Source organism: Lynx canadensis, chromosome E2, assembly GCF_007474595.2.
Source record: "Lynx canadensis isolate LIC74 chromosome E2, mLynCan4.pri.v2, whole genome shotgun sequence".
Lineage (NCBI taxonomy): Eukaryota > Metazoa > Chordata > Mammalia > Carnivora > Felidae > Lynx > Lynx canadensis.
Genome location: NC_044317.1, coordinates 47,570,261 through 47,594,247, shown reverse-complemented (window position 1 = coordinate 47,594,247; position 23,987 = coordinate 47,570,261). Strand labels below are relative to the sequence as shown.

General features: G+C 51.6%; 1 protein-coding gene across 7 annotated transcripts; it reads left to right on the top strand.

Annotated features, from left to right (window-relative positions):
- Positions 1-30: 30 nt before the first annotated feature.
- On the top strand, positions 31-23,688 carry CE2H19orf47 (chromosome E2 C19orf47 homolog). 7 transcript variants are annotated; one of them, XM_030297262.1, is made up of 11 exons: positions 31-110; positions 1,462-1,568; positions 4,152-4,203; positions 8,189-8,276; positions 8,422-8,536; positions 10,645-10,726; positions 14,947-15,084; positions 18,068-18,220; positions 19,594-19,664; positions 21,057-21,131; positions 21,314-22,410. In XM_030297262.1, exons 3-11 carry the CDS (start codon positions 4,185-4,187, stop codon positions 21,806-21,808), a joined length of 1,236 nt encoding a protein of 411 aa, XP_030153122.1. In that variant the 5' UTR covers positions 31-110; positions 1,462-1,568; positions 4,152-4,184; the 3' UTR covers positions 21,809-22,410. The 7 variants fall into 7 exon arrangements, with proteins under 7 accessions (XP_030153122.1, XP_030153123.1, XP_030153118.1 ...); XM_030297263.1 differs by lacking the exon at positions 31-110 and adding an exon at positions 172-371; XM_030297258.1 differs by lacking the exons at positions 31-110; positions 1,462-1,568 and having other exon boundaries at positions 4,046-4,203; positions 21,314-21,662; positions 22,317-23,688.
- Positions 23,689-23,987: the final 299 nt, after the last annotated feature.

The following is a 23,987-nucleotide window of genomic DNA, read 5'->3' as shown; positions in this document are numbered from 1 at the left end:
GGGCGGTGCTTCCGGGGCGGGCAGCCGGGCCGAGGGAGGAGGGTCTGACAGTTGGCGCCGCCGGGGAGGGAGGGCGGGCGGCGCGAGTGGGCGCGGGCAAGGAGGGTCAGGTGAGGCGCGGGCCATGGGTGGTGGGACTGGGCCGGATGCGGAAGGGATGGATGGCGTTCTGGTTCTGGAGTCATTCTCGGCGTCGCTGTGCGGCCCGGACAAACGACTTCTTTCTCTGAACCTCAGTTTCCTCCTCTGTAGAATGGGGGCCAGAATCTGGCATAGCATCCTCCCTCTGGGTTGGAGTGAGAGCTCAGCTCGTGCATGTTGGAGACCCTAGTTCAGCGCCTAGCACACTGCACACTTCGTACTATACTTTTGTTAGTACTGTACTGATGAAAATGTTTGCGCTTGGCATGGAAGATCTGGGTGTGGGGGCATGAAATTGGAGGCCGGCAGATTTCGGTTCAAGTCCCAGCTCAGCTTTGTGGCAGGGAGCCTGTGCCTTAACCTCTCTGAACCTCATTTTCCTTATCTGCAGAACGAGGGCTAATAGTACCAATATCATAGAGTCGTTGTGAGGATGCTAATGAAATGTGCATGTGAATCCCTTAACACAGGGCTTCGTACAGTATTGAGTAAGAGCTCCATGTATTGGGACTATGATAATAATGACTCTGAGAGTTACCGGTGTAGCTGGGACTTGCAAGGGAGTAAAGGGTTGGAGGAAGCCCAGAGACAGCAATAGGAAAAACTGGAATCTGGAATTGGGCAAATCGACGTCCTGCCACTTCCTATTTGACCAATTTTGCCGGATCTCCTAGATTTAAGTTTTTCTTTTTTTTTTAAACCACTAATGCATTTTCCTCCAGTCAGTTCACTTGAGATGGACATTTTGCATTGCTGTACTAATGGAAAACCAGCATTGCTGGCTGTGAAAAAGAGGAAAACTTAACCTAAAATGCAGCGGAAGTAGAATAGTCTATTAAATTGTAGACAGAAGCTGAAAGAGATTGAAATAACCTGTGCTTTGCGATTCCACAATGCCACGGACCCTATCAAGTTATACTCTGTTCTTCACTTGCATTTGGCACGGGACTGACAAAAGTCAGTGACTGTCCTACCCTTTCTCTAGCTCACCGAAGGTGCATTTATTTAATGCGTATGTACATAGCACTTATCTCCTGCCAAGCGTTGTTGTAAGCACTTGGTGTTTATGAACTTGCTTCATCCTTCTAACCACTGTAAGAATAGATACTCCTATCCTTCTTGTTTTAGAGTTGAGGGGAAGTGAGATCCAGAAAGGTTCAGCCACTTGCCCCAGGGTCAGGGTTCAGAAGTGGTAAAAGGATTTAGGTCCAAGCCTTTTAAAAAAAGGGCTTAGCAAGGGAGTCTGATACATGGTAATTTCTTGAGTTTGGGGAATTGTCACTTTCTATTATTATTAACGTTCCAATTTTCACTGTTCAGAAAGTCAGCGCTGGAGATGGGCTTTTAATGAAGGAGAGAGGCAATTGAGTCCAGCAGGGTGACCTCTGCAGCTGTAGGGAGAGGATACCAGTACTCAAAGGCTTCTGGTAAGCATTAACTGGAACCTTGCCAAGACTGAGCACAGTGCCTGGCTTGTAGTAATCGCTCAACCAGTGTTAAATCATAGTCATTGGACTGACTTGGGTTCAAGTCTTGGCTTATAGTTATTTGCTGTGTGATCCTGGACCTGCCACTCTCGTTTGTAACGTGGGGATCGTTTTAGGGGCGCCTGGGTGGCTCAGTGGGGTAAGCGTCCGATTCCAGATTTCAGCTCAGGTCATGGTCTCGTGGTTCATGGGTTCGAGCCCCGCATCGGGCTCTGCGCTGATGGTATGGAGCCTGCTTGGGATTCTTTCTCCCCCTCTCTGCCCCTCCACTGCTTGCGCACTCTCTCTCTCTCTCTCAAAAATAAAAAACGTTCAAACAAACAAACATGGGGATCATTTTAACTTTGTTCCCCAGGTGGTTGTGGGGAGACACTGAGCTGTGTATATTCAGTGCCTGCCGAGGAAACATTCAACAAGAGCTACTGAATGGGCCCTGGAATCCGGGAGAACTTGTTTTCAAATCCCAGTAAAGTCACTTGCTAGATGTGCCATTTGGTAAATGACTGTACCTCGACGAGTCGGTTTTTTTTCATCGATTAAGATGGGGCTAATAATAGTGCTCAGTCATGAGGAGGTTGTGAGGTGTCGACACGATGCCTGGCTCCGGTCCTGGTGCATAGTCAGTGCTCAGTACATGAGATTTGTTTTCCTGTCTGACATATCGAACCCTTGCCATGCCCTGCTCTTTGAGAGATGCTGGTTGTGCGGTCTTTGGCCAGTGGCAAAATCCAGAGGGGAAAGTAGATCTTAGCAGTCAGGTACGGGGCAGAGTGATGTCTGTGGTCACGTTCGTCAATGAGACATGCAACCAAAGCCAGAGGTGGTCAGGATGAACCCTCGCTGGAGGTAGAGGAGAGAGTCTCACATCTGGTGACTTCAGGAGAGCTTCACAAAGCAGATGGCCAGGCAAGCAGAGTGAAGGAGAGCTTGCCAGGAGGACAGGATAAGAAAGCATTCTGGGCCCAGGTGACCTGCTGTGGGAAAACCAGGGGGGCAGGCAAAGCCCTTGGGTGTTAGAGGACAGGCTAAGGTGGGATCCCTGGGAGATAAGAACAGCCACTGCTTCTAGACAGTTGGAATGCACAGACACCAGTTGGAATGCACAGGCACTGCCGCAGGTGCCCCGTGCATAGAAACTCGCCTGGCCTTAGCAGCCCTTCAAGGGTAGTACCATCTGGACCGTCCCTGTCCCTATTTACAGATGAAGACGCCAGGTTGACTAGTGAAGTAACCTGTTAAGACCACACAGCTAGCATGTGGTCGAGCCAGATTTGAACCCTGCAGTCTGGTTCCAGCGCCCTTACTCTTCTACTGTCTCTCCTGTACCGTCAAAATGGGGACAGTCTGCTCAGGGGCAGACTGTGGAGGACGCCGAGAAGGGGTGAGGGAGAAGGATCAGAATCGGGGGCTGAGGTGGGTAGAAGAGGGCAGAGGGGCTGGAGGAGAGGGCAGGGCTGGAGAAGGACAGGAGGGCTGAGTGGGAGGTTTGGGCCCGGGCAGCGTGGGACGAGTGGTCCTGGAGACCGATAATGTGGACCCATCAGGCAAGGAAGTTTTTCCCTTTTAGTTTCCTTTCAGCCCTGCTCTTCATGTTCAGGGGAAAGTCTCCCCCGTTGGTGCTGGTATGTCTTTAACAGCTTCCGGGCACCTGCAGTCTTACCTAAGTGGACACTGGTTTCCCATTTCTCCTCCGAGGCCCCTCGTGAGGCGGTGGGCCACCCGTCTGTGCTCAGCTCCCCCACCCTCCTCCCCTCCGCTCACTCACTGCAGCGCAGTCTCAACGGCTCCGTGCGTGCGGTCCCCCTCACATGCCAGATGGGCTCCTGCCTCAGGGCACTGGACTTGCTGTCCCTTTTCCCGGAACACTCTTCCTCTACAAGACCACGTGGCTCGCTCCTCCACCTTCTTCGGGTCTCTGAATGTCACTGTAGAACGGTCTCCCCTGTTCCCCCTGTTTAGAATTGCAGCCCCTCCCTTCCTGGTCCTCCAGGTTTTCTCCATGACACCGAAGGCTTTCTGACTCACCGTATCCTTATCTGTTCTGCCTGTTTACTTCTCTGTCTTCGCCTCTCCCCAGTCTCCACCTAGATGCCACACTCTGTGTTTTTGTTCCCCTCCGTATCCTTAGCTCCTAGAATAGTGCCACACGCATAGTAGGTTGTCAGGAAGCAGTTTGGGAATGGCTGACTAGTTATGGTTAAAGTCTTGAGCGGGGGTGTCTTTTGTTTTCTTTTTCTTTCTTTTCCTTGCTCATTCCAGCCAGAAACTTTTGAGGTGTGTGGGAACAGAGCTGCGGACATTTGCCGTCCCTGGGCCTTGTCCCAGGCAGCAGTGATAGTTGTGGTGGCAGCTCTAGCCCAGGCTGACTTCCTGCCAGCTGTTCCAGGCTATTCCTGGGCTGTGAGCCCCCAGCCCAGGAACGCTTCTCTGGCAGGCACACCGACAGGCAGCAAGGGAGGGACGTACGTACACTCACAGCCCGTGGCGACTCATGGGCCCTTCTCCCCTCGTTCTGTCTTCCAGGCTCCCGGGAGCAGCACCAGGGCCAGGGAGACAATGGTCTCAGTGACTATGGGTGAGTCTGTGGTCTTCTCTCTGGGCTCCCTCTCCCCACTGTCCTTGTTGAGGTATGACCTTGGTGAGGGGAGACGAGGTGGGGGAGGGAGGGCCCGGTCACTGGCAGGAACAGCTGTACCCTGAGGAACGTGGAGGCGGGGCCAGGGCCTCTCCGCTCTGTGTGTTGGCCTCTGGACAGCATGGTCTAGCCTTAAAGAACTTGTGTCATGAAGTCCAGCAGCGCCTGGGTTTTCTCACCTATAAAATGGAGATACTAACAGTTCCTTACATCCTAGGATGTTGTAAGGAGTAGAGAGCTTGTTGCACATCAGATCTTGGGCATGGTTCTTGACAAATGTTAGCCGTTATTATTCTCATGAGCTGTGTCTCTGTATTCTCTCTAAGCCCGTATTTTGGGATTGCCCAAGCACTGAGGTCAGCTGGCAGCTTTGCAATTTTTTGAGATTTGTACATCTAGAAAAGTACATAAAACGTCGGAAGAGCAATTAAGAAGCGAACATCGGAATACATCCTTCACGATTCCATTTACGTAAAGCACAGAAACAGCCCAAACCAATCTGTACCATTAGAAGGTGGTGGTTGCCCTCGAGACGCCACTACACAGGGAGTTGGTGGGGGGGGGGGGGGGGGGGGGGGCATGGCTTCTGGGATGTTGGAAATGTTTTATTTCTGGATCTGGGTGCTGGTCTGCAGGCGTGTGTTGGTTTGTGAAAATTATCGAGCTATGTGTACCCTTGTATGTGTGTATGTTCTAGTTCAATACAAACGTTTTAAAAAGGAACCATCCAGGCCAAGAAATACAATGTTGCCAGCCTCCCCAGAGCCCATCCGAGTCACAACCCCCTCGCTCCTCCAGATGGAATCAACCATTATCTCATCTTTGTGATCATTTCTCCTTGCCTTTTATAGTCGTACCACCAATGAGAACATTCCTATTCTTTAGACTTTGGTTTTGAACTTGGGGGAACGAAATCGTGCCTTGTGTTCTCTTGTGTGTGGCTTCTTCTGTACCACACAACATCTGAGCATCCCCTCTGTTGCCGTGTGTAGCTGTGGTTCTCTCCTCTGCGCTGCTGTGTGGTATTTACTGTGTGAGTGGCCACCCTTTGTTTACCTGCCTCTGTCCGTGGCTACTGCATTGTTTCTGGGTTGGGGCTGTTACAGACAGACTGCTGTGAATATTCTAGTGAATGTCTCCTGGTGTGTATAGCAAGCCATACCTCACTGAGTCCATGACCCACGCTGTTGCCCATCTTTAATATTTCGGAAATGGGGGTGCTTATGGCCATTTTATTGGCAGTATGTTTTCCTCTTCAGTAGGACATAAAATGATGGTGGGGACCTGATGTGGGGATGTTGGCAGTTCCTTGACTTTCTGCTTCAGGCAGCTAGCTACCCCCAAATGATGTGGCACCTTTTTCCTCCTTAATAAGATTTTTTAAAAATTAGTTTTAGAGAGAGGGGCTCCTGGGTGGCTCAGTTGGTTAAGGGTCCAACTTTGGCTCAGGTCGTGATCTCATGGTTCGTGAGTTCGAGCCCCGCTTTGGGCTCTGTGCTGAGAGCTGGGAGCCTGGAGCCTGCTTCAGATTCTGTGTCTCCCTAGTTCACTGCCCCTTCCCCACTAACACTCTGTCTGTCTTTCAAAAATGAATAAACATTAAAAAAATTAAAAAAATAATTTTAGAGACAGTGTAAGCAGGGGAGAGGGACAGAGAGAGAGAGAGAGAGAAAGAGAAAATCTTAAGCAGGCTCCACACTCAGCGTGGAGCCTGATGTGAAGCTTGATCCCACAACGCTGGGATCATGACCTGAGCCGAATTCAAGAGTCAGACGCTTAACTGACTGAACCACCCAGGCTCTCCCCCTAACCTTAATAATAGTTTAATTAAGATACAATTCACATTTTATACAGTTCAATGGTTTTGTGTTTTTAAATAAGCTCCACACCTATCATGGAGTCCAACATGGGGCTTGAACTCCCAACACTGAGATCAAGAGTCGGATGTTTAACCGACTGAACCACTCAGGCACCCCCGCTCAGTGGTTTTTATCCACGGAGCTATACAACCATCATCACAATCAATTTCAAAACCTTTTCATCACTCCTCCCAAATGCCCATACCCATTAACTGATAGTCAAGTTACTCTCTTTTCCTCATCGGCCTCTCAAAACTACTAATCTACTTTCTTTTTTTTTTTTTAATGTTTATTTATTTTTGAGACAGAGAGACAGAGCATGAACAGGGGAGGGGCAGAGAGAGAGGGAGACACAGAATCTGAAACAGGCTCCAGGCTCTGAGCTGTTAGCACAGAGCCCGACGCGGGGCTCGAACCCACAGACGGCGAGATCATGACCTGAGCCGAAGTCGGACGCTTAACCGACTGAGCCACCCAGGCGCCCCTACTAATCTACTTTCTGTCTCTGTAGTTCTCTGTAGATGTATACCTGTTCCAGCCATTTCATATAAATGGAATCATTTTGTGGTGCCTTTTGATATTTAGACAAAGTTGCCTGCTTTTGGCTAACAGAACCCAGGGCCCCATGCCTGGGCAGGTGGATGGTGCCTGTGCAAGGCAGCAAAAGCCCCCCTTCTCTGGGCTGGTGGGGGAGTCCTGAGGGCATGAGCTCCTCACCTGCCTCAGTCCTGGGGAGATGGGCTTGTGGCCAGGTGGGCAGGGGCCTCCCTGGGAGAAGAGTGGTCCCTGGGCTTGGCCTGAGTTCTGGATGGCCACCAAGACCAGAATCTCTTTCCCCACTCCGAGGCTCAGTTGTCTGATAAGCAAAATGGGCCTAGCAGTAGCAGACTTCTTCTCATCTAACATAGCATGGATTGTTGGGTGCCATGCTATATACCTTGAGAAAAAGTTTCACCAGTTAAAACCACGGCACACCATTGATTCTGAGGTGGATCTTAGTTTCAGAGGTGTTAAAATGTGAAAAAAAAAATCTTTTGGAATTAGTGATCTTATCTAACACACATTGGCCACACCTAGTTTGAAAGTCACACCCAGGAGGCCAACAAAGAAGTTTCCAGACAATAAACTTTCATGGGTGGGTGCCTCCTTGGTCTTGACCTTGGCCTGGGTAATGGTGGTAGAATAATAGAATAATAACAATGATACTACTACTAATAATGGCAGCTGCTATGAGTTGATGTTGTCCCCTGGCCAGGTGTCATTCAAGGCCCTTCGTGTGGACTTTCTCATTGAGTCTGCACAGTGATCTGAGGATGTTAGTGTTATCACTAGAATTCGAACTCGATGAAGGAAGGGATGTTGTCTTGTGCCTTGCGGTATCCCCGGTGGCTGGAATGGGACCTGGCCTGTGCCAGTCCTCAATAAATACTTAGTGTATTATCGTAAATTCACAGATGAGGAAACTGAGACACCAGGCGTTAACCTCCCATTGTCTCTTGGCCCGGAAGTGGCAGAGCCAGAATTTCAACCCAAGCTCCAAAGCCTGTACTTGCTGCTCCTACAGTGAGGAGAGGGCTTTATTGACGCTCACAGGCCAGCTCTGTGTCCCTTCTTCCCATTTACCTGTGGATCCCGTCACTCCTGGAGCTGGGCCTGTCAATGGGGACCAGGGCGGAGAACGCAGAATCCCAGCCCCCTGAAACCAGGCACTGGCCAAGCATGGGGACGACCGCTGCGGGTCACATCCCAGGGCAGGGCAGAGCTTATAAGAAGGGCGGTACAGCAGCACATGGGTTGAGGACTCTGCTTCCTGTTAGCGATGTGGCCTGAGGCCAGCTGCCCAACCTCTCCCTGCCTCAGTGTCCTCATTGGCCAAGTGTGGGAGTCCTAATGCTGCTGAGCTCACAGGGCTGTCATGGGCCTAGTTCCACTGTCTGCGTGAAGCGCTCAGCCAGGGCTTGGCATGCGGTGAGCATTTAATTTGTGGGAGCTGCTGCTGTTGCGGCTTTTCGGCCGCTCTTCTCTAGAGAGAACAATGGGAATAATGAACCCTGTCCACCCCTCAGCCACTTCCGAGTGGATCCAGTTCTTTAAGGAAGCCGGCATTCCTCCCGGGCCTGCTGTCAATTACGCCGTGATGTTTGTGGATAATAGGTAAGGGGGCCCGAGGGGACAGAGCTGAACCTGGAGAGAGGCGGGGAGAGGTGGGGGGAGCCTGGGGGGGGCGGGGGGAGATGGGAGCTGGCTGGCCCTTCCATCCTGGCGCACTGGCGGCCTCACCACTCACCCTCCCCTGTAGGATCCAGAAGAGCATGCTGCTGGATCTCAACAAAGAGATCATGAATGAGCTGGGCGTGACCGTGGTGGGCGACATCATCGCCATCCTCAAGCATGCCAAGGTGGTGCACCGCCAGGTGGGTGTCCCACCCCACCCCTTGGTCCCCGGGTTTAGGGCGCGGTGGAGCAGCGGTAGCAGAGCCAGCAGGAGGCTTGGAGGCAAAGACAGGCAGACCTGAGCTCCAAGGCTGGCTGCACCATTTGTTGTGTGACACTGGGCGTGTTGCCTAACCTCTCTGAGCCTTTCTTTCTCTATTTGTAACATTAAAAAAAAAAAAATGTTTATTTTTGAGAGAGAGAGAAAGAGAGAGAGTGCACACACAGGGTGAAGGGCAGTGAGAAAGAGGGACAGAGGATTCGAAGCGGGCTCTGTGCTGACAGTGGAGAGCCCAATGCGGGGCTTGAACTCATGAGCTGTGAGATCATGACCTGAGCCTAAGTCGGATGCTTAACTGACTGAGCCACCCAGGCATCCCTCTCTCTCCATTTGTAGAATGCAGATAGGCAGACCTATCTTGCAAAGTAGTTGTATTACGTTAAATAAAGCCCCAGTACAGTGTAAACAGTAGGGCCTCAGTAAAGGCTCTCTATTACCATTACTAGTTCTCCTCTTCCCCGTGATAATAACATCATTAGCAGGATTCTTGTCTGTCCCCAGGACAGGAGTTCCCCGCTCAGGACCCAGGTGCTGACTTGGCCAACAACATGGCTGTTCCATTCTCGGCCCCTCCACTTACGGTGACCCTAGACTAGTGATCTTCACTTCCCTGAATCTTCTGAAACAGGCTTCTCCCACACCACTCCTGCTGTGGCCACCTACCAGATAGTATGTGGCACCGAGGTCCACACTGGGAATGAAGAGCTTGTTGAGCTTTGATAGCTGACATTTACCGAGCGCTTACCGTAGCCTGCCAGGTGCTGTCTCCATCCTTCATCCATTTTAACTCATTTCCTGCTCACTCCACTTGACTGAGAAGGAAACTGGCTCTAGAGCGGTGCTCTCAGACTCCCCACTTTACCAAATGGTAGCTGCTTCCCCCACCCAGGGACGGGCCTTCACCTGTCCAGCCAGCCAGGCCCCCGCCGTGATGGCTTTCTCACGTCAGGGACTTGAGTTATCACAGAGAAGGTCACTGGGCAACACTTTTTTTTTTTTCCTTGAAACTTTTAAATTTGGGAATGATTTTAGATTTACAGAAAAGTTCCGACAGCAGTACAGAAAGTTTCTGTGTCTCCTTCACCCAGCTTCCCTTAATGTTAACATTCGTAGTAGCCACGGTCCATTTGTCAAAACTAAGAAATAAACATCAGGACACTGCTATTAACAAAAATACAGACTACTTGGGTCTTATCAGTTCTTGTATTAAAGTCCTCTCTCTTGGGGCGCCTGGGTGGCTCAGTCGGTTGGCCGTCCGACTTCAGCTCAGGTCTCGATCTCGCGGTTCGCGAGTTCGAGCCCCGCGTCGGGCTTCGGGCTGACGGCTCAGAGCCTGGAGCCCGCTTCCGATTCTGTGTCTCCCTCTCTCTCTGCCCCTCCCCCGTTCATGCTGTGTTTCTCTCTGTCTCAAAAATAAATAAACATTAAAAAAATAAATAAATAAAAAAATAAAGTCCTCTCTCTGTTTCATATACCACATTGCATTTATTTATGTCTCTTTCTGTCTCTTAAGTCCCCGTTGATTTATACCAGTTTCATAGTCTTCCCAGATAATGTTCGATGACCTTGACAGTTTTGAAGAGTACTGGTCAGTTGTTTTGTAGAACGTCTCTCCGTTTGGGTTTGTCTGATGCTTTCTCATGGATAGGAGTGAAATGTTTTGAACTCTCTTCTGTAGCAGGTCAGGCTCTGATCCCCCTATGTTACTCAGATTTCTCAGATTATCCTTGTCCACATGGTATCCCCGGCACCTTTTTTTTTTTTTAATGTTTATTTATTTTTGAGAGACAGAGAGCACGAATGGGGTGGGGCAGAGAGAGAGAGACAGAGAGAGACAGAGAGAGAGAGAGAGAGGGAGAGGGAGACAACAGAATCCGAAGCAGGCTTCAGGCTCCAAGCTGTCAGCACAGAGCCCGACGTGGGGCTCGAACTCACGAACCGTGAGATCATGACCTGAGCCGAAGTCTGAGGCATAACCGACTGTGCCACCCTGGTGTCCCATTATTTTATTTATTTATATTTTTACAGGACATGTGCAAAGCTGCCACTGAGTCCGTGCCCTGCAGCCCCAGCCCCCTCCCAGGCGAGATTCGCCGAGGCACCTCTAGCGGTGAGTCCCATCTACCCAGGGTTCCTTTCCTTCAGTCATACGCTTCAGCTGTAGAGGGGATACACCTGAAATCTGCAGAGGTGAAACAAAGCCATCTGAGGTTCTCTTAGGAAAAAAATAGTCTGGGTAGTGAGGTGGCAATATGTCCGGTCGATTTTCGTCGGTGGTAGTTCTGCTCCATAACGTCACTGTGACTACTGAATTAGTGAATATTGAGTCACTGCTTCAAGAGGAAGTACAAAGTTAGGTTCCTGTAAGCCTCTAGTCACAACATTTTTGTCAGTTGATTAACAGATCTTATTATTATTTTCTTTTAATGTCTATTTATTTTTGAGAGAGACAGAGACAGAATGCGAGTGGGTTAGGGGCAGAGAGAGAGGGAGACACAGAAGCAGAAGCAGGCTCTAGGCTCTGAGCTGTCTGCACAGAGCCCAATGCGGGGCTTGAACTCACGAGCCGTCAGATCATGACCTGAGCCGAAGTTGGACGCTCAACCGACTGAGCCACCCAGGCTCCTCGACACAGATTTTATTTTATGTGTATTTCTGTTTAGAGACCTTTTACTTGTAATACATTGTTGATACATTAACATCAAGCTCACAGCCAACAGCACTGTGACTCCTGCCTGGACGAAGCTAATCTAACATGTATTTTCTCCATAAGGCACATCACCTGGGAATATGAGAAAGCACGTTGTCACTATGCTTGGGCGCCATTTTAAACAGCAAAATCATTATCCAAAAGCACAAAACTGTAAAAAGGGGATACAAAATAGACCGTGAGAAGGATACTTGTTTACCGTGAGAGCTGAAGGCAGAGAGTCCCCTTGTTTGACTTCAGTTGGGAGTGTGTGTTGGGTGACTCGAGTGTTTCACTGTTCAGCGCATGGCTGTGAATGGCAGCAAAAGCACCACAAATACTGGTTTTGGGGTTAGAAATCAATTATAGTGAATAGGCGAATTTGCAAATATGGAATCCGTGGATGGTGAGAATGGTATTTATACATTTGATTTTTTAGCAGTGTGGTACCTTTTTTAAGAAAAATAAACTTTAGAAATTTAGTATGCATATTAGCTTAACAAGCCCCAAACTGGTTTAAAATACAAGCTTTTATCTCTCGTGATTTTTTTTTAAATGTTTTATTTATTTTTGAGAGAGAGAGAGAGAGAGAGAGAGAGAGCACGAGTAGGGGAGGAGCAGAGAGAGAGGGAGACACAGAATCCGAAACAGGCTCCAGGCTCTGAGCTGTCAGCACAGAGCCCGACGCGGGGCTTGAACTCACAAACTGTGAGATCATGACCTGAGCCAAAGCTGGACACTCAACCGACTGAGCCGCCTTGGTGCCCCATATCTCTCGTGATTTTATGACATGGCTGGTCACTTCTGCTCTGGGTCAGCTCAGCTGATCTCAGTGGTCACCTGGCAGTTTGGTTGAGGCTGGGTGATCTAGGATGGCCTCACTCACACGACTGATGGTTGGCTTGATGTCATCTGGGCCAACAGAGGTGACTTGGCCACATGTCTCTCATTTTGCAGCAGGCTAGCCTGGGCTTGTCCACGCAGTGCTGATTGCAGGGCTCTCCAGAACAGCATAAGAGGGCAGACCCCAGTGTGCAAGGCACCTCTTAAGCTTCTGCCTGTATAACAGTTGCTCTTGCCTCATTGGCCAAAGTCAGTCACGTGGCTAAGCCCAGAATCAGTGTGGGCAGTGCCTACCCAAAGGCATGGACAGAGGGAGGCTGAAAAAATTGGTGTTCTTTTCTGCAGCAGTCTTCCTCAACTTACACACAGGAAAGGGTTCCAATCATAAAGGTACAGCCGAATCACTTTTCACAAGTGCAACGCTTGTGTAGCCAGCAGCATCCAAATCCAGAAACTGAAACATGACCAGCATCACTACCCGCCCCTCCTCTCCAGGGAACCCATTACCTTGATGTCTTTTTTTTTTTTTTTAAGTTTATTTATTTATTTTGAGAGAGACAGACAGTGTGAGTGGGGGAGGGGCGGAGAGAGAGAATCCCAAGCAGGCTACGCACTACCAGCACAGAGTCTGACATGGGGCCTGAACCCATGAAACTGTGAGATCGTGAGCTGAGCCAAAACCAAGAGCTGGACGCTTAACCCACTGAGCCACCCAGGTGCCCCTTATTGACCCTGATTTCTAACAGCATTGATGATCTATTTTTTTAGTCTTTTTGTTCGTCTTTCAAATGTACATCAATGAAATCAGATAGTATGTTATTTTTATACCTTTTTGAATGTCTTAGTGTCAAACAAGTTAAAAAAATTAACAAAAATGCTCGTGGAGAAAATAGGCAGTTAGGAATAGAGGAAGCAGGCAAAGAAGGAAAGGGGTGGGGAAGAATGTTCCAGAAAAGCATTCCTGGTACACTCGCTTCTATACACTTTATGATATACACCTTTGAATACCATGTCTGTATCTATGTGTCTGACACCTGACTACAGTTCAAATTCGTTAGGGCGAAGATAGTTGTTTTTCTTCCACCCAAATGGTGCTTACCTGTTGTGATAAAACATCATATGCCTTATCCCTTTTAAGCAAGACCTCTCCCTCTGGGTACACTGCAAGAGGCAGGGCCTCTCAGCTGCTTACCTCTCGTAGCAGAACATCCCGATCATCCCAGGACAGATTCTGTGCAGCCAGGTGGTTTACAGCTGGTCAGAAAGCCACCTCTATCCGGCTTCAGAGCTGTCTGAAGAAATGTCCTGGGGAAATTGTGGAGGGGTGTATACCGATCGTTACCAGGGGAGTGAGCAGGGCTGAAAACTGGCCATTTCTTTCTGGTGAGGGGCAGGGAAGAGGTCTGATTGGGAAGGGCCAATCCCCAGACTTCCGGGTGACAGTAAGGCTCCAGTTCTTGACCTGGGTGGTGGGTATGTGGGAGTTCACTTTTTGTTAAGTGGTCTCTGTGGGTTTGGTGTATTTTTCTGTATGCTATAGTTATAATTTAAAAAATCAACCAAGTAATATATAATTGTGATAACGTATTGAGGGTCATTGTGGGGAACTTGAGCAGGTTTTGAGAGAGAGCACATAGCAGAAAAAGAAAGGACTTTTGGGGAGTAGGTAGGGTGGAATACCCAAATCTGAAAGCCCTTGGTGGAGGGTCTGGGGATTACTGGGACTGTGGTGTAAGCAGGGACGGCATGGAGACCCCCTCCCTCCCCTGCAGGGCTTCCCCAAGAGCTTTTGAAACCTGTGCCCTAAACCCAGCTGTTCTGAAGACAAGACCCGTGTCCTTCCCATGCTGGGGTTGACCCTCTAGAGCATGCTGTAGCTCCCACCTCGCACCCTGAAATCCCTCCTTCTGCTCCACAGAAGACGGGCGCCAGAGCCTGCCCTCACCCCCATCCTCCATCCCCAGAAGGGGGTTACCGCTTATTTCCCCTCAGCCCAACTGGAGCCGGACCCACCACTGCTTAGGGACCTGGCTGAGTGATCCCCTCCTGGAGTCACCATTTCCTCGTCTGTAAAATTGGCTTGCAGTAGATCTGTCTGGTAGGGATGTTGGGATTTTCAGTGATAGTGTTCATCTTTGCCAGTAGATGTTCCGTGAGGACCTCTAAAGCACCAGAAGCTGTGATAGGCACTAGGGATACAGAAATAAATGGGCATTGTCTTCTCATGGGGCTTGCATGCTCGTGGGAGAGCCCACCAGGAAACAAAAACGTGTAATTTGATGTCAAGCAGCGATTAGGGCTACGAAGAAAAAGAGAGCCTTGCGTAGGGTCAGGGTGGTAGAGGGGATGGAGAGGTCCAGGAAGCTTTTTCTAAGGAGGTGCTGTCTGAGAGGAGACCTGAGTAAAGAGCCAGAGAAGGCCCGTTGGTACTCAGGGAACTGCATGCCAGGCAGAGGGAACAGCATGTGCTTTGAGAAGGTGCACACTTCTGGGGGAAGAAGATCCCCAGACCAGCTGGGCTGAAGTGGAGCTGGGAGAGGAGCTCAGAACAGGGCTGGGTAACTGTTGGGTGAAGAGTGACAGGAACCAGTCTGGTCTAGGCCCTCAGGAAGGACCCCCAGGCAGTGAGGAGCGGGCTAGCTCCTGTTTAGACTGGCTTACGCCCAAGCATCCCCATCATGGCAGTGCAGCTACAGGGGGACCCCAGCTGCCCCTTCCCCATGTAGTCCCAAGACTTGTCTTCTGTGTCCTGGCCTCCATCCCAGGGACGATGGGACTCTCGCCTTTCCTCCCTGCAGCTGCCTCTCGAATGATTGCTAACAGTCTGAACCGTGACTCCCCACCCGGCACTCCACCGAGGCGGCCGGACACCAGCACCTCCAAGATCTCAGTCACCGTGTCCAACAAGATGGCAGCGAAGACTGCCAAGGCTGCCGGTGAGGGGGTTTGGGCAGATGGCGGGAGGAGCTGGGGGTGAGTGTGGGTTGGCAGATGGTATTTGGGGGTCACGTTCCGAATATCTCATGGTGCTTTGAAGGCCTCAGGGTGTCCAAAGCGTTTGGATTTTGTCAAGCCCCTGTATCTCTGTGTGCCTTGCTTTCCAAGTCTATAGAATGGGGACAGTGGGAAGCTGTGGACGTGGTGTACTTAACAGCACAGGGGCACGGCGGTTCTCACTCAGGGGTCTGTTCAGTCTTTTTAAATTTTTTATTTTGTTTTATTACGGAAAGAATGCTTAATATGGTGTCACCCTCTTTTTTTTTTTTTAAATGTTTATTTATTTGTTTTGAGAGAGAGAGAGAACAAGTGGGAGGAGGCAGAAAGAGAGGGAGAGAAAGAATCTCCAGCAAGCCCTGTGTTCTCAGCACAGAGCCCGATGCAGGCTCGATCTCACAAATTGTCAGATCCTGACCTGAGCCGAAACTGAGTCAGATGCTTAACCCGCTGAGCCACCCAGGCGCCCCTGACGTCACCCCCTTAATTAAGTCTTAAGCGTACAGTACAGCTCTGTGGACTATGGGTGGCTCATTTTTTTTTTAATCGTTTATTTATTTTTTAAATTTACATCCAAGTTAGCATCTAGTGCAACAATGATTTCGGGAGTAGATTCCTTGATGCCCCTCCCCCATTTAGCCCACCCCCCCCAACCCCTCCAGTAACCCTCTCTATATAAGTCTCTCTATATTCTATATATTCTCTATATTCTATATAACCCTATATTCTATAACCCTCTCTATATAAGTCTCTCTGTATTCTCTCTATATAAGTCTCTTATGTTTTGTCCCCCTCCCTGTTTTTATATTATTTTTGCTTCCCTTCCCTTATGTTCATCTGTTTTGTATCTTAAATTCCTCATATGAGTGAAGTCATATGATATTTGTTTTCCTCTGACTAATTTCGCTTAGCATAATCCCCTCTAGTCCCATCCATGTAGTTGCAAATGGCAAGATTTCATTCTTTTTGATTGCCGAGTAATACTCCATTATATATATATATAGTTACCCCATCTTCTTTATCCATTCATCCATCGATGGACATTTGGGCCCTTTCCATACTTTGGCTATTGTTGATAGTGTTGCTAGAAACATTGGGGTGCGTGTGCCCCTTTGAAACAACATACCTGTATCCCTTGAGTAAACACCTACTAGTGCAGTTGCTGGGTCATAGAGTAGTTCTATTTTTACTTTTTTGAGGAACCTCCACACTGCTTTCCAGAGTGGCTGCACCAGCTTGCATTCCCACCATCAGTGCAAAAGAGATCCTCTTTCTCTGCATCCTCGCCAACATCTGTTGTTGCCAGAGTGGTTAATGTTAGTGTCTCAGTCCTTTTTTTTTAATTATTTTTTTTATTAAAAAAAAATTTTTTTTTTAACGTTTATTTATTTTTGAGACGGACAGAGACAGAGCATGAGCAGGGGAGGGGCAGAGAGAGAGGCAGACACAGAATCTGAAGCAGGCTTCAGGCTCTGAGCTGTCAGCACAGAGCCTGACATGGGGCTCGAACTTACAGACCGTGAGATCATGACCTGAGCCGAAGTCGGACGCTTAACCGACCGAGCCACCCAGGCGCCCCAGTGTCTCAGTCCTTTTTAACAGATGTTCACTGAGGCCTGCACTGGTGCCGGGCCCTGTGCTTGATGCAGGGGTCAGAGGTCAAGAAACTACCATTTTCTCTCAGCAGCCAGAAGGATCCTTTCAAACCTTCAACCTGACCCTTTCACACTCAGCTAGAACTCTCCAGGGCTTCCCATTGTCCCAGTAACAAAGTCATCTTCCCACGTGGCCTATAGGTCGTGCATAATGTGAGTCCATCTCCTGTGTCTCTCCCTGGCTCCCTTCCCCAGGTCCCTTCCAGGCTCCTTCCTGTCGTGGTATTTCTGCCCCAATGTTCCCTTCTCCCAGCACATTCTTCCTTCACAGACCTTTTATGCTTGGCCTCTGTTCCTCTTCCAGGTCTCAGCTTGAAATCTGGGAATAGGACCCTGGCCTTTGGGCTTCCAAGCTGTCCTTCTGTCTGCCCCACTGTCCTGCCTTTGTCGGACCCACCCCCACAGCAAAGATCTTGGCACAAGTGGAGACTGAGGCCCAGGGAGGGGGCTTTGTTATTCTGATGCCCAGCCCCTTCATGCTCTGTCCACCTCCATTGCACATGCTCCCTTTTTGCCGTGTGTGTTTAGAAGTGCCTCATCCCCTTCTTTGGACCCTTTACTTCTTGGGGCGGGGGAGGGGCAGAGAGAAGGGGGTAGAGGACCCCAAGTAGGCTCCGCGTTGTTAGCACAGAGCCTGACGCAAGTCTTGAACTCACGATCCATGAGATCATGACCTGAGCTGAAGTCAAATGCTTAGCCGACTGAGCCACCCAGGTGCCCTTCTGGCCTTTTGATTGATGTCATGAGTAAGAAAGTTTAAATTGATTTCTAAAGTATTGAAAAAGTGGTGAACCTGGGAGTGTCGAGGGGATTTTGTTTTTCTAATTGAGATATAATTTACTTAGGCATGATATACAAATTGCAAGTATACGGCTTGATTCATTTAAAAAAAAATTATTACACCTGTGAAACCATTGCTTAGCTGGAGCTCTTGAACTTTTCCATCAGCCAGCAGTTTCCCCTTCTGAGGGGATCCTGACTGGGCTGGGAAGTCAGCCTGCTCGGGGCAGGGACAGAGGCAGAGAGAGCCTGGGAGGCCCGCCACAGCGTGGGGATTCTGAGCACCGTCGGCAACCCCGTCGTGCCCAGACCTCTGAATTTCTTGGTGGTTCAGAGTCAGTGGTGATGGGGTGGTTGGGAAGATAGGGGATTGCAGTCATTTGAACGTATGGAGATAAAGGGCACATTTGTGCCCTTCGTTGGGCATCTAGCCCCCACCCCAGGAGAACATTCCACCCCAGAAGGTGCTCACCACCCCTCTCCTCCCCAGCAGCCCTGGCCCGCCGCGAAGAGGAGAGCCTGGCCGTTCCCACCAAGCGGCGCCGGGTCACTGCCGAGATGGAGGGGAAATACATCATCAACATGCCCAAAGGCACCACCCCCCGGACCCGTAAGATCCTGGAGCAGCAGCAGGCGGCAAAAGGTACTGTGCTGGCGGGGGCACACGCTTTGGTGTGGAGACTGCCTTTCCCTTTTGCTGCTTTGTGCGGGGTTTGGTCATGCCCTATGGGCATTGGCCAAGAAGTGGGCTCTAACGAGATCCAGGGGGCCTTGGACCAAGGGGACAGCGAGGGTGGCCACAGAGGAGGAGAGCACATCACCACCTCCACCCTCGCATCCTGCAGTTAGTGTAGCAGGTGCTTCACCTGGCACCTCTTCCCCAAGGGCAGGGGCTTGGATTCCACGACTGCCTGACTGTAAAGTGGTGTCCGTGTCTGGCTGAGGGCAGGTGCCCAAAATGGTGGGAACCATCATCATGAGCCAGAGGAGTCTGGTTGAGGTTCAGTCCGTAGCTGGGGTTTGCGTCTGGTAGTGCAGAGATGGTCTTCCTCACAGTGTTCCTTTTAGAATGTTGTACGCATTCCCACGGGGAAAGCATTCATATGGTGCAGAGGAGTATACGACGTCAACTCATTCTTTCCCTCACTCCCGTGTCCCACGCCGTCATTAACCTTTCCAGACCGGCACCTGTGGACTTGCATGCGTGTATCTATATATAAAAACACAGAGAGGTGTTTGTTTCTATTTCAACACAAATAGCAGCAGCCTGTAGGTATTATTCTAGAATTCTTTTATTGCGATCTTTTCACATAAATACATGTGGATGTGCTTCATTCTTTTTTTATTTTAAATGTTTACTTTTGAGAGTGAGAAAAAAAGAGTGCAAGTAGGGGAGGGGCAGAGAGAGAGGGAGACACAGAATCCCAAGCAGGCTCCAGGCTCTGAGCTGTTAGCACAGGGCCCAGCATGGGGCTTGAACCCACGAACCGTGAGATCATGACCTGAGCCGAAGTTGGACGCTTAACCGACTGAGCCACCCAGGTGCTTCTCTGCTTTGTTCTTTTTAATGGTCATTTAAATTTAATATTTGCATCGTATTCGTATATCATGATTTAGTAAACATTCTCCCATTGATGGCTATTTAGGGTGTTATTTAGGGAGAGGGCTTATCCGTTCAGCAGACTCTCAGAGGCCCATGACCCAGAACAAGACTGAAGGGAACAAGTAGGGATTTAGAACTCTTCCCGCACACGTTCACGAACTCGTGCAAAGTTTCCAGGAGCCCAAGGGTCAATTTTAGTGGATCTTTCCCACATTTGGCACTAGCCAGAAACATGTGAGTCAGGTCCGTGTCAGCCAGCGCTCAGACACAGAGTCCGTGCCTGCCTGGACCGGAGCTGCCTGGGCCTGGGCCGCATCTCCCCTCCCTTGTCTGCACGATGCATGATGCTCGGCCGGGCCCAAGCTCCGCGCGTGGCTCAGTTGGTGCTGGCTGAGGGCTCACTTCCCTCCCAGGTCTCCACAGGACGTCCGTGTTCGACCGCCTCGGCGCCGAGACCAAGGCAGACACGACAACAGGGAATAAAGTGAGTTGGAAACGGGGAAGCCAGTTGGGGTTCTCTGATTCTTGTCTTCCTGCGGGTGTTGATCCCACATCCAGCCCCTCGTACTCCCTGGGCCGCCTCCCCTGTCTTAACAGTCTCCGTTCCGTTCTTTGCACCTCAACGTCTCTACTGATTTCCAGCCCCCGGGGTCTGGCCAACTCCTGAATGCTGCCCTTGGGTCCTCCCACCAGATGTCCCAGACTGGCCTCGGCATCTTCCCCCAGAGTAACTCCCCTCCCGGGCCCCGTCTCAGGGACACCCCAGTGCCCCATTCCGGGCAGGCTCTAGTGATGGCTCCGTCTGTCTTCCCTTCTCTGCCACTTTTCCCTGTCTGGATAGGGCGGTGGCCTCCTAACTGGTCTGCAGCTCCTGTGAACCCCCTTCTGCCCCTCCCCCCATAGCAGCAGTGTGTGCCACCCACAGGACAGGCCACCCACCCCCCACCAGATGCTTTCACCTTGGTCAGGATGAACGCCACCCTCCTTGCCTTGGCCTGCAGTCCCGCGGGCCCCGGGGACAGTGTGTGTTAGGAGCACGCAGCCTGAGCCCTGCCCGGCATGAATCCAGCTCTGTCACCACCTGGCTGCATGGCTGCATGGCTCTGGCCACGTCACTTAAGCTCCTGGTACCTCAGCTTTCTTATCCGTGTAGTGCACACCTCATGGGGTGCTTGTGAGGATTAAGTGACACACACCTGCACAGTGCTGGGGGTGTCTGGTGCACAGCAGGCACTCTTTAAGTGTCACCTTTGACTAACTGCTCCGGAGCTCCCCAGCTGCGTTTCCTGCCTCTCCAGTCCTCGCTTGCCAGGGCTTACCCAACCTTTCCCTCACTTCTTAGAGTCTTATCACGAGCAGGATAATAACACTCAGGATCGTGTGGCTTGAAGATGTAGCCGTGTAAAGAGCTTGGCACAGAGCGAGTGCTCCATCAGTATGATTCCTATTCCTGCCTTGGGGACTTAGCCCTTGCTCTTTTCTCTGCTGATTCATCCTTGAGGGCCTGGCTTAAACATCAGTACCTCGGAGAAAGCATCCCTGAAGTCGAGAGGGGTCGAGGCCTCCCTGTCTCCTGTCCACCTGTGCTCCCATCTCTTCCAGAGAACGCACCACTGTCGTAATTAGGGAATCGTTGGGTGTCATTTCCCACGCCAGGTCTGTCTTCCCCACTGGACTGGGAGCCCCCTGAGGGCAGGGCCAAGGCTGTGCTTAGTCACCACTGTTTCCCCAGCACCACCCAGCACGGGGCCAGGGACAGTCGGGACTCAGGAAATGTCTGTTGAGTGAATGAGCAAATTTTTCTTCTCTCATGTTCTCCTGCAGATCTCTGCAAATGGTCTTCTCTCCGTCTTCTCTCTCCCCCCTTCTTTATTAGACCCACCTGCCGTTACTTTCAGATCTCATCTCTGAGGTCTCTTGTCCAGGGAGTCTCTCCCGAACTTCAGCCAAGGTCAGGAGTCTTCTCTGGGCCCCACCAGGTCCCTGAATCTCCCCTGTCGTGGCTCTCACCACTGTGTAGCGTGCCACTGTTGGGGATTTCTCCCAATGAGGCCAGGCACAGATGGGGCAGCTCTCCGTGCATGCATGTTGAGTGACTACATGGCTCACTTGTCCCATCTCTGACCCCTGCAGCCCACAGGAGTCTTCAGCCGCCTGGGGGCCACCCCAGAGATGGACGAGGATCTGGCTTGGGACAGCGACAATGACAGCAGCAGCTCTGTCCTGCAGTATGCCGGGGTCCTGAAGAAGCTGGGCCGGGGCCCAGCCAAGTCCAGTCCCCAGCCAGCACTGACTGTCAAAGCTAAGGCCACAAGTTCGGCCACAACGGCTGCCACCCCAACACTGCGGCGTCTGGCCCTTTCCTCACGCCCTGGACTCGAGAGGAAGCCAGAGTCCCTGTCCAAAGGCAGCATCATCCAGAGACTGGGCAAGGCTGCCCTTGTGCCTGAGGCCCAGGACAGCCAGGTCACGAGCACCAAGAGTAAGTCCTCAGCCGAGGTCAAGGTCACCATTAAGAGGACTCTGGTGGGGCCCCGGGGGAACAGCTCCAGCGAGGGCCTGGGTGCCCAGATGGACCATGCGGGCACAGTGAGCGTGTTCAAAAGACTGGGCCGCAGGACCTTCTAGCCTCTGGGCGGGGCGCAGTCCCCTCTCCAGGCTCCTGGCTCCGGCAGAGGCTCCAGTGAGGGCGCGCCCAACCCTCTGCCGGCTTCTGGATGACACTGCTTGTCTCCCTCGGCATTGGAGCCGGCCCGAGCTTTCTGGGGACTCACCCCAGTTTTCTGAGTCTGAGATGGTCGTTGTGACCTGGCCTTGCTGCTCCGGTCTTTCCTTTCTCTCACGTCCTCTGTTCTCTCCTCTCTGACTGTGGCCTTGGCAGGGCACACTCCTCTACCTCTCCCAGAGCCAAGTGCCCTTTTCCCTCCCCCATTCCCCTTCCTGCCTCTCAGCAGCATCTGCTGCCTCAGCCCCAGCTCCTCAGCCTTCCAGTCCCCCAGAGCGGGTGTCACCTGGAGGGGCCGACTTCCCGACTTCCCCTCGCCCCTCTGCCCCGTCCCCATGCTACTTTAACTTCTCGGTCTCTCCCTCTCTTCATGCTGTTCATTTCTCTTCTGTTTTCTGTCCCTGTGGCAAGGCCCGACTGTGCGCTGCGTCCTGCCTGACCCTCCTGCGCCTCCGGCCTCCCAGCGGCCCCGTCGACGGTGGCGTCGAGCCTGTAGAGACTGTTAGCCGCCCTCGCTCCCAGACCCTGGGCTGCAGCAGGGCCCCTCTGTTTTCCGGCCCTGGGCGTCTTTTTCTCTGAAAGCCTGTGGCGGGTGGCGAGCAAGGGTCACCGGGAAGGGAGGCCAGTGCCGAGAGAGAAGAAAACAGCTGTTTTAATATATTTTTGTGGCTTTCAAACTGTTTCCCTCCCCTCCTTCAGGGTGAGTCACAGGGTTGTTTTTCACACAAAGCACAATGTGGGTGGGGGTGCCAGTGAGGGGTTGGGCTCTGTCTCTGAAGGTCAAGGCTCCACGTGGGCCATGTCTTTGCTGCAGGCCCCCAGTGGAAGGGAGTAATGGTCACGGTCCCCGTTCAGTTGGGCTTCCTCTCCCCATCAACCCACTGCGGTGGTCCTGCCTCTGTGTCTGTCCCCCCACCGTATATTTCACCTGTGCCTGCCATTCTGCCTGTTGGCAGCTTTCCAGATTGCTGGCTTCCTGGTGAGGCAGCTCCTGCCGATTTGATCACACACCCATTCACTGCTGCACAGCCCCTACCCTGTGCCAGGCCTGTTTGAGGAGCTAGGGATCCGTTGGGAGCAAGGCAGACAAGCTCCTGCCAGCACGGCTGACCTCTCTGGCCAGGGAGATGGCGGTAAAGTGATCATGCTGTCGGAAGAATGGGAGTGAGGAGCAGAGGCGACCAAGGCCTCTTCAGAAGTTGGGGGTAAGAAGGCCTTTTAAGAGGAGGTGAGGCAAGGGCTGAGCCGGGAACGATCAGAAGCGGCTGCGTGAAGTGCAGGAGGAGAGTGTTCGGCCGAAGACAAGGCCAGGGCAGAGGTTGAGCGAGGAGCAGGGAGAGGCCAGGGGGCCGTCAGGCGTCAGGGGAGCCAGGGGCTGAATGAGGAGCCTGCCATGTAGCACAGGTGGGGGCAGGTGGGCGGGGACCAGGTGACTTAGGGCTTTGTGATTCATGGTGAGGAATTGGACATCTTCCCTACGCTCTGAGAAGTTGGGGAGGGTAAAGCCAGCAAGGGATGGTCTGAGTTGCCTTTTGTGAAGGTGGCTTTGGCCCCTGTGAGGAGGATAAATTGTCGGGAGGCAGCCGTACAGGAACTGGGGCAAGAAAGGAAGGTGGTGTGGGGTGACGCGTGGGGAGGAGGAAGGTGAGTGGGCTTCGGTGGAGCAGCGGGCAGCGTGGATGGATGGGAAGCTGGGGTGCGGGGAGCAGGGGTCACCTCGACACCGGAGCATCTAGCCAGAGGTGCCGTTTGTGGAAACCAGGAGGCTGGGGGTAGGGGAGCGGGGGTGGGAGGGCACGTGGCCGCTGGGGCTTGAGGGGGCCACCCGGGGAGCTTCGAGGAGCGACACCAGCCTGAAGGGAGCATAGAGACAGGAGAGGGCCCAGATGGGAATTGGGGGCCCTTTTCCCATTTAGAGACCAGGACTGCTAGGATTCGCGGGCGTGGTCTGGGGGTTGGGAGGCCTAAGAGCAGGTGAGCATGAGATTAGACGTCACCCGTTTTTTTTTTTTTATTGTGATAAAATAAACCTAACGTAAACTTGACGATCTTAACCATCTTAAAGTGAGCATCCTGTCCAGT

Excerpts from the sequence above, each read along its gene's own strand:
- CE2H19orf47 (XM_030297262.1), top strand. Across the intron at positions 10,727-14,946 it reads TCGCCGAGGCACCTCTAGCG|CTGCCTCTCGAATGATTGCT; the intron begins GTGAGTCCCATC and ends TCCTCCCTGCAG. Across the intron at positions 15,085-18,067 it reads GAAGACTGCCAAGGCTGCCG|CAGCCCTGGCCCGCCGCGAA; the intron begins GTGAGGGGGTTT and ends TCTCCTCCCCAG.